The sequence below is a fragment of the Cucumis sativus genome, unplaced genomic scaffold (genome assembly GCF_000004075.3).
Source record: "Cucumis sativus cultivar 9930 unplaced genomic scaffold, Cucumber_9930_V3 scaffold115, whole genome shotgun sequence".
Lineage (NCBI taxonomy): Eukaryota > Viridiplantae > Streptophyta > Magnoliopsida > Cucurbitales > Cucurbitaceae > Cucumis > Cucumis sativus.
Window position 1 is genome coordinate 101,680 of NW_022279521.1, and position 10,457 is coordinate 112,136.

The 10,457-nt window shown below is 35.2% G+C and overlaps 1 protein-coding gene across 1 annotated transcript; it reads left to right on the forward strand.

The window, feature by feature from the left end:
* Window positions 1-9,113: 9,113 nt before the first annotated feature.
* On the forward strand, window positions 9,114-9,461 carry LOC116405531 (protein PELPK2-like). The gene has a single exon (XM_031889498.1). It carries the CDS (start codon window positions 9,114-9,116, stop codon window positions 9,459-9,461), a length of 348 nt encoding a protein of 115 aa, XP_031745358.1.
* The last annotated feature ends 996 nt before the right edge of the window (window positions 9,462-10,457 follow it).

Genomic DNA, 10,457 nt, shown 5'->3' on the forward strand with positions numbered 1-10,457 from the left:
TCTATGTAAAGGTCCGTAGTCTTCTATTTGACGTTCCTTAACGACGAAGGATGTTTTTCATACAAATACCTCATTTTGTTATGGATAGTATAAAAAAGACGGTCGTTTCCATTCTTCTTCCAGGACGACCGACTCTTAGGCATATCTTCTTTGAACACATATATATATTCCTCCCGCATGCACATCTTCACATACTCAAATCAAGAAATTTTGTAAACTTGTTCTACAGCATTTCTATAGTCCAAAATTCTCTCCCAAGCAGTTTCGAAGGGAACGACGTTTGCAGTGCTATCTCTGTTGCATGTCTCAACCAAAGTTCGACACCGACCTAGGAATTAATTTCCTACGAGTTTCCTTGAAACCAAATATTATAGGGTCAAAAAAGTTGTCTCGTGCGGTTAGTCCAAGGTGAACGCAATTCTTTGAAATGGACTAGTAGAAAGTATATTCAAGGTAACAACCAAAGTTGATTTTAAACAACAAAATCGTCGTTTTAAAAATTATATTGATGAGTGGTGTTTCGAATCGTTGACTAATTGTAATTGATGTTTCGGAACAAACGACGAGGGAAATAGGTTATCCAAGACGAAAAAACAAAACAAAAACTTTGAAGTTGATTAATTTGATAGTTTGTCAAAAGAATTGTTTCTTATACATATATACGAATGAATGTAGAGTTACTTTTTTCTTTAATCCCCAGTCTCTAACGTTCGGGGCACAAACTAGAAGTCGGTGAATGAAGTTATTACAACCGATGTATAATCATATCCATTACTTGTAAACATTTTAAATTGGTAAATGATTCAACAACTTAGAAACAAATTTTGAATTTTAATTTACGAGCGTACTAGACACAAAGTTTAAAGTTTACGTTGAAACTTTTTTATAGTTGTGTTTCATTTTAGTATCCTTCGTCATTCTAATAATAATCAAAAGCCCCTCCCACTCTATCACACATTTCCTTTGGAAATGGACTTAGTACCACTTGTTACAAACTAGAATTAATATAAAGTAATAGTTTTATTTTAGATGGTACGTCAACCCGACCAATAGATTTCGATATTTTTATCGTAGTTTAAAATGAGGTTTAAAAATGCTAATAATAATAGAATAAAGAAAATTGATTGTATAGGTTTTCTGGGAGCTAATTAATAATCGAAATAATAATGCTATTAAGAGGTCGATCATCTTCAAATATATTTTACCGTGGCCAATCTAACATATATGTATCCATTTAAATGGCCCGAGTTTGATATTTAAGTCGCGCTTATATAGCGAGACGAAGAAAGCAAATCAAATTCGACTAGAGTTAGCAGTGAACATAAAGAATAAAATTAAATAGAGAAGCCCTTAAATTAAATAGTCATTCACGTACAATATAATGTTTGAAGGCTAGAAGGCAAGAAAGTTACAACACACGTAGAACTCTCAGGCTTAATAGAAATGATAATCATCAAAGGAAAGGAAAAGACAATATAGCCTTTGATTTTTGTTGTGTCGTATATAAATGAATATTCAAATATGTCCATTGTAACATATCAAACATGGTGCAGAGGGTTTTGTTTTTAGTTGTGTGGAATGGGGCATAATAATTAAGAGAAAGGCAAATTCTTTGGAAGAGTAGATAAAAGTTAATGTGGGAGGATGGGCAACTCAGGTAACTTAGGGAGTTCTGGTTTAGGCAGATTTGGCAATTTTGGCAATTTAGGAATCTGGGGTTTAGACAAGTCATCAGAAAGTTTACGCTTTTCCAAAGGTGGAAGGTGGGGCAGTGAAGGTAACTCAACCTTTGGTAGGGGAAGAAGCTCGGACATTGGCAAAATAGGTATTTGTGGTTTTGGAAGCTCCTTCGGTTCCTTAGGCAATTGCAGCTCTAAGAGATGCCTTGCGCTCGCTTTCGTGATCAAAAACTCAAAATTCATCAACATAACGGCACCAAGGATCAGAGGAATTGCAGAGATTGAGAAGCGATGAGTGGCCATTGAATTTTGAAAGTCAGGTAAAGGAATTGACACTAGATTATAGATGATTGATACAAATTTAGGTTAATTTGATTGTGCAAGTGTTGATGATCTCCCTTTATAGCATGCAAAAACTATTTATAGGTTAAAGGAGAGGGGTGGAGGAAAGCATATATGGGCTGTTAGATGAGAAATGATTGGTACAAAAAGTGTTAGTTCGGCTTTCCCACCGATGCATATGATTATTCAAAGCTAGTTGCAACTAAAGTTACCCCCCAAACCTGTACGTACACACTACACGATGTGCAAACCTTTGTCCAACCTGATGAATCGGGTCGAATTGACATGTTCAGTCTTTTCTTTTCTTCTTAATTTACTTGTTTTCTTTGTTTTGGGCATGAAAGTCGTTGACTTATCGTGCAACTCTCCCACTGCGTTGAAGACGCATCTTGTTTGATCCTAAATGCATTTGATGTTCAAATGATTAACAACGTTTGCCAACTATTTAGTGGATTTACTTGGACCCAAAAGATCAAATTTATTTAATCTATGTAAAGGTCCGTAGTCTTCTATTTGACGTTCCTTAACGACGAAGGATGTTTTTCATACAAATACCTCATTTTGTTATGGATAGTATAAAAAAGACGGTCGTTTCCATTCTTCTTCCAGGACGACCGACTCTTAGGCATATCTTCTTTGAACACATATATATATTCCTCCCGCATGCACATCTTCACATACTCAAATCAAGAAATTTTGTAAACTTGTTCTACAGCATTTCTATAGTCCAAAATTCTCTCCCAAGCAGTTTCGAAGGGAACGACGTTTGCAGTGCTATCTCTGTTGCATGTCTCAACCAAAGTTCGACACCGACCTAGGAATTAATTTCCTACGAGTTTCCTTGAAACCAAATATTATAGGGTCAAAAAAGTTGTCTCGTGCGGTTAGTCCAAGGTGAACGCAATTCTTTGAAATGGACTAGTAGAAAGTATATTCAAGGTAACAACCAAAGTTGATTTTAAACAACAAAATCGTCGTTTTAAAAATTATATTGATGAGTGGTGTTTCGAATCGTTGACTAATTGTAATTGATGTTTCGGAACAAACGACGAGGGAAATAGGTTATCCAAGACGAAAAAACAAAACAAAAACTTTGAAGTTGATTAATTTGATAGTTTGTCAAAAGAATTGTTTCTTATACATATATACGAATGAATGTAGAGTTACTTTTTTCTTTAATCCCCAGTCTCTAACGTTCGGGGCACAAACTAGAAGTCGGTGAATGAAGTTATTACAACCGATGTATAATCATATCCATTACTTGTAAACATTTTAAATTGGTAAATGATTCAACAACTTAGAAACAAATTTTGAATTTTAATTTACGAGCGTACTAGACACAAAGTTTAAAGTTTACGTTGAAACTTTTTTATAGTTGTGTTTCATTTTAGTATCCTTCGTCATTCTAATAATAATCAAAAGCCCCTCCCACTCTATCACACATTTCCTTTGGAAATGGACTTAGTACCACTTGTTACAAACTAGAATTAATATAAAGTAATAGTTTTATTTTAGATGGTACGTCAACCCGACCAATAGATTTCGATATTTTTATCGTAGTTTAAAATGAGGTTTAAAAATGCTAATAATAATAGAATAAAGAAAATTGATTGTATAGGTTTTCTGGGAGCTAATTAATAATCGAAATAATAATGCTATTAAGAGGTCGATCATCTTCAAATATATTTTACCGTGGCCAATCTAACATATATGTATCCATTTAAATGGCCCGAGTTTGATATTTAAGTCGCGCTTATATAGCGAGACGAAGAAAGCAAATCAAATTCGACTAGAGTTAGCAGTGAACATAAAGAATAAAATTAAATAGAGAAGCCCTTAAATTAAATAGTCATTCACGTACAATATAATGTTTGAAGGCTAGAAGGCAAGAAAGTTACAACACACGTAGAACTCTCAGGCTTAATAGAAATGATAATCATCAAAGGAAAGGAAAAGACAATATAGCCTTTGATTTTTGTTGTGTCGTATATAAATGAATATTCAAATATGTCCATTGTAACATATCAAACATGGTGCAGAGGGTTTTGTTTTTAGTTGTGTGGAATGGGGCATAATAATTAAGAGAAAGGCAAATTCTTTGGAAGAGTAGATAAAAGTTAATGTGGGAGGATGGGCAACTCAGGTAACTTAGGGAGTTCTGGTTTAGGCAGATTTGGCAATTTTGGCAATTTAGGAATCTGGGGTTTAGACAAGTCATCAGAAAGTTTACGCTTTTCCAAAGGTGGAAGGTGGGGCAGTGAAGGTAACTCAACCTTTGGTAGGGGAAGAAGCTCGGACATTGGCAAAATAGGTATTTGTGGTTTTGGAAGCTCCTTCGGTTCCTTAGGCAATTGCAGCTCTAAGAGATGCCTTGCGCTCGCTTTCGTGATCAAAAACTCAAAATTCATCAACATAACGGCACCAAGGATCAGAGGAATTGCAGAGATTGAGAAGCGATGAGTGGCCATTGAATTTTGAAAGTCAGGTAAAGGAATTGACACTAGATTATAGATGATTGATACAAATTTAGGTTAATTTGATTGTGCAAGTGTTGATGATCTCCCTTTATAGCATGCAAAAACTATTTATAGGTTAAAGGAGAGGGGTGGAGGAAAGCATATATGGGCTGTTAGATGAGAAATGATTGGTACAAAAAGTGTTAGTTCGGCTTTCCCACCGATGCATATGATTATTCAAAGCTAGTTGCAACTAAAGTTACCCCCAAACCTGTACGTACACACTACACGATGTGCAAACCTTTGTCCAACCTGATGAATCGGGTCGAATTGACATGTTCAGTCTTTTCTTTTCTTCTTAATTTACTTGTTTTCTTTGTTTTGGGCATGAAAGTCGTTGACTTATCGTGCAACTCTCCCACTGCGTTGAAGACGCATCTTGTTTGATCCTAAATGCATTTGATGTTCAAATGATTAACAACGTTTGCCAACTATTTAGTGGATTTACTTGGACCCAAAAGATCAAATTTATTTAATCTATGTAAAGGTCCGTAGTCTTCTATTTGACGTTCCTTAACGACGAAGGATGTTTTTCATACAAATACCTCATTTTGTTATGGATAGTATAAAAAAGACGGTCGTTTCCATTCTTCTTCCAGGACGACCGACTCTTAGGCATATCTTCTTTGAACACATATATATATTCCTCCCGCATGCACATCTTCACATACTCAAATCAAGAAATTTTGTAAACTTGTTCTACAGCATTTCTATAGTCCAAAATTCTCTCCCAAGCAGTTTCGAAGGGAACGACGTTTGCAGTGCTATCTCTGTTGCATGTCTCAACCAAAGTTCGACACCGACCTAGGAATTAATTTCCTACGAGTTTCCTTGAAACCAAATATTATAGGGTCAAAAAAGTTGTCTCGTGCGGTTAGTCCAAGGTGAACGCAATTCTTTGAAATGGACTAGTAGAAAGTATATTCAAGGTAACAACCAAAGTTTTTGTTTTGTTTTTTCGTCTTGGATAACCTATTTCCCTCGTCGTTTGTTCCGAAACATCAATTACAATTAGTCAACGATTCGAAACACCACTCATCAATATAATTTTTAAAACGACGATTTTGTTGTTTAAAATCAACTTTGGTTGTTACCTTGAATATACTTTCTACTAGTCCATTTCAAAGAATTGCGTTCACCTTGGACTAACCGCACGAGACAACTTTTTTGACCCTATAATATTTGGTTTCAAGGAAACTCGTAGGAAATTAATTCCTAGGTCGGTGTCGAACTTTGGTTGAGACATGCAACAGAGATAGCACTGCAAACGTCGTTCCCTTCGAAACTGCTTGGGAGAGAATTTTGGACTATAGAAATGCTGTAGAACAAGTTTACAAAATTTCTTGATTTGAGTATGTGAAGATGTGCATGCGGGAGGAATATATATATGTGTTCAAAGAAGATATGCCTAAGAGTCGGTCGTCCTGGAAGAAGAATGGAAACGACCGTCTTTTTATACTATCCATAACAAAATGAGGTATTTGTATGAAAAACATCCTTCGTCGTTAAGGAACGTCAAATAGAAGACTACGGACCTTTACATAGATTAAATAAATTTGATCTTTTGGGTCCAAGTAAATCCACTAAATAGTTGGCAAACGTTGTTAATCATTTGAACATCAAATGCATTTAGGATCAAACAAGATGCGTCTTCAACGCAGTGGGAGAGTTGCACGATAAGTCAACGACTTTCATGCCCAAAACAAAGAAAACAAGTAAATTAAGAAGAAAAGAAAAGACTGAACATGTCAATTCGACCCGATTCATCAGGTTGGACAAAGGTTTGCACATCGTGTAGTGTGTACGTACAGGTTTGGGGGGTAACTTTAGTTGCAACTAGCTTTGAATAATCATATGCATCGGTGGGAAAGCCGAACTAACACTTTTTGTACCAATCATTTCTCATCTAACAGCCCATATATGCTTTCCTCCACCCCTCTCCTTTAACCTATAAATAGTTTTTGCATGCTATAAAGGGAGATCATCAACACTTGCACAATCAAATTAACCTAAATTTGTATCAATCATCTATAATCTAGTGTCAATTCCTTTACCTGACTTTCAAAATTCAATGGCCACTCATCGCTTCTCAATCTCTGCAATTCCTCTGATCCTTGGTGCCGTTATGTTGATGAATTTTGAGTTTTTGATCACGAAAGCGAGCGCAAGGCATCTCTTAGAGCTGCAATTGCCTAAGGAACCGAAGGAGCTTCCAAAACCACAAATACCTATTTTGCCAATGTCCGAGCTTCTTCCCCTACCAAAGGTTGAGTTACCTTCACTGCCCCACCTTCCACCTTTGGAAAAGCGTAAACTTTCTGATGACTTGTCTAAACCCCAGATTCCTAAATTGCCAAAATTGCCAAATCTGCCTAAACCAGAACTCCCTAAGTTACCTGAGTTGCCCATCCTCCCACATTAACTTTTATCTACTCTTCCAAAGAATTTGCCTTTCTCTTAATTATTATGCCCCATTCCACACAACTAAAAACAAAACCCTCTGCACCATGTTTGATATGTTACAATGGACATATTTGAATATTCATTTATATACGACACAACAAAAATCAAAGGCTATATTGTCTTTTCCTTTCCTTTGATGATTATCATTTCTATTAAGCCTGAGAGTTCTACGTGTGTTGTAACTTTCTTGCCTTCTAGCCTTCAAACATTATATTGTACGTGAATGACTATTTAATTTAAGGGCTTCTCTATTTAATTTTATTCTTTATGTTCACTGCTAACTCTAGTCGAATTTGATTTGCTTTCTTCGTCTCGCTATATAAGCGCGACTTAAATATCAAACTCGGGCCATTTAAATGGATACATATATGTTAGATTGGCCACGGTAAAATATATTTGAAGATGATCGACCTCTTAATAGCATTATTATTTCGATTATTAATTAGCTCCCAGAAAACCTATACAATCAATTTTCTTTATTCTATTATTATTAGCATTTTTAAACCTCATTTTAAACTACGATAAAAATATCGAAATCTATTGGTCGGGTTGACGTACCATCTAAAATAAAACTATTACTTTATATTAATTCTAGTTTGTAACAAGTGGTACTAAGTCCATTTCCAAAGGAAATGTGTGATAGAGTGGGAGGGGCTTTTGATTATTATTAGAATGACGAAGGATACTAAAATGAAACACAACTATAAAAAGTTTCAACGTAAACTTTAAACTTTGTGTCTAGTACGCTCGTAAATTAAAATTCAAAATTTGTTTCTAAGTTGTTGAATCATTTACCAATTTAAAATGTTTACAAGTAATGGATATGATTATACATCGGTTGTAATAACTTCATTCACCGACTTCTAGTTTGTGCCCCGAACGTTAGAGACTGGGGATTAAAGAAAAAAGTAACTCTACATTCATTCGTATATATGTATAAGAAACAATTCTTTTGACAAACTATCAAATTAATCAACTTCAAAGTTTTTGTTTTGTTTTTTCGTCTTGGATAACCTATTTCCCTCGTCGTTTGTTCCGAAACATCAATTACAATTAGTCAACGATTCGAAACACCACTCATCAATATAATTTTTAAAACGACGATTTTGTTGTTTAAAATCAACTTTGGTTGTTACCTTGAATATACTTTCTACTAGTCCATTTCAAAGAATTGCGTTCACCTTGGACTAACCGCACGAGACAACTTTTTTGACCCTATAATATTTGGTTTCAAGGAAACTCGTAGGAAATTAATTCCTAGGTCGGTGTCGAACTTTGGTTGAGACATGCAACAGAGATAGCACTGCAAACGTCGTTCCCTTCGAAACTGCTTGGGAGAGAATTTTGGACTATAGAAATGCTGTAGAACAAGTTTACAAAATTTCTTGATTTGAGTATGTGAAGATGTGCATGCGGGAGGAATATATATATGTGTTCAAAGAAGATATGCCTAAGAGTCGGTCGTCCTGGAAGAAGAATGGAAACGACCGTCTTTTTTATACTATCCATAACAAAATGAGGTATTTGTATGAAAAACATCCTTCGTCGTTAAGGAACGTCAAATAGAAGACTACGGACCTTTACATAGATTAAATAAATTTGATCTTTTGGGTCCAAGTAAATCCACTAAATAGTTGGCAAACGTTGTTAATCATTTGAACATCAAATGCATTTAGGATCAAACAAGATGCGTCTTCAACGCAGTGGGAGAGTTGCACGATAAGTCAACGACTTTCATGCCCAAAACAAAGAAAACAAGTAAATTAAGAAGAAAAGAAAAGACTGAACATGTCAATTCGACCCGATTCATCAGGTTGGACAAAGGTTTGCACATCGTGTAGTGTGTACGTACAGGTTTGGGGGGTAACTTTAGTTGCAACTAGCTTTGAATAATCATATGCATCGGTGGGAAAGCCGAACTAACACTTTTTGTACAATCATTTCTCATCTAACAGCCCATATATGCTTTCCTCCACCCCTCTCCTTTAACCTATAAATAGTTTTTGCATGCTATAAAGGGAGATCATCAACACTTGCACAATCAAATTAACCTAAATTTGTATCAATCATCTATAATCTAGTGTCAATTCCTTTACCTGACTTTCAAAATTCAATGGCCACTCATCGCTTCTCAATCTCTGCAATTCTCTGTCCTTGGTGCGTTATGTTGATGAATTTTGAGTTTTTGATCACGAAAGCGAGCGCAAGGCATCTCTTAGAGCTGCAATTGCCTAAGGAACCGAAGGAGCTTCCAAAACCACAAATACCTATTTTGCCAATGTCCGAGCTTCTTCCCCTACCAAAGGTTGAGTTACCTTCACTGCCCCACCTTCCACCTTTGGAAAAGCGTAAACTTTCTGATGACTTGTCTAAACCCCAGATTCCTAAATTGCCAAAATTGCCAAATCTGCCTAAACCAGAACTCCCTAAGTTACCTGAGTTGCCCATCCTCCCACATTAACTTTTATCTACTCTTCCAAAGAATTTGCCTTTCTCTTAATTATTATGCCCCATTCCACACAACTAAAAACAAAACCCTCTGCACCATGTTTGATATGTTACAATGGACATATTTGAATATTCATTTATATACGACACAACAAAAATCAAAGGCTATATTGTCTTTTCCTTTCCTTTGATGATTATCATTTCTATTAAGCCTGAGAGTTCTACGTGTGTGTTGTAACTTTCTTGCCTTCTAGCCTTCAAACATTATATTGTACGTGAATGACTATTTAATTTAAGGGCTTCTCTATTTAATTTTATTCTTTATGTTCACTGCTAACTCTAGTCGAATTTGATTTGCTTTCTTCGTCTCGCTATATAAGCGCGACTTAAATATCAAACTCGGGCCATTTAAATGGATACATATATGTTAGATTGGCCACGGTAAAATATATTTGAAGATGATCGACCTCTTAATAGCATTATTATTTCGATTATTAATTAGCTCCCAGAAAACCTATACAATCAATTTTCTTTATTCTATTATTATTAGCATTTTTAAACCTCATTTTAAACTACGATAAAAATATCGAAATCTATTGGTCGGGTTGACGTACCATCTAAAATAAAACTATTACTTTATATTAATTCTAGTTTGTAACAAGTGGTACTAAGTCCATTTCCAAAGGAAATGTGTGATAGAGTGGGAGGGGCTTTTGATTATTATTAGAATGACGAAGGATACTAAAATGAAACACAACTATAAAAAAGTTTCAACGTAAACTTTAAACTTTGTGTCTAGTACGCTCGTAAATTAAAATTCAAAATTTGTTTCTAAGTTGTTGAATCATTTACCAATTTAAATGTTTACAAGTAATGGATATGATTATACATCGGTTGTAATAACTTCATTCACCGACTTCTAGTTTGTGCCCCGAACGTTAGAGACTGGGGATTAAAGAAAAAAGTAACTCTACATTCATTCGTATATATGTATAAGAAACAATTCTTT

Excerpts from the sequence above, each read along its gene's own strand:
- LOC116405531 (XM_031889498.1), top strand. The coding sequence starts at position 9,114 with ATGGCCACTCATCGCTTCTCAATCTCTGCAATTCTCTGTCCTTGGTGC.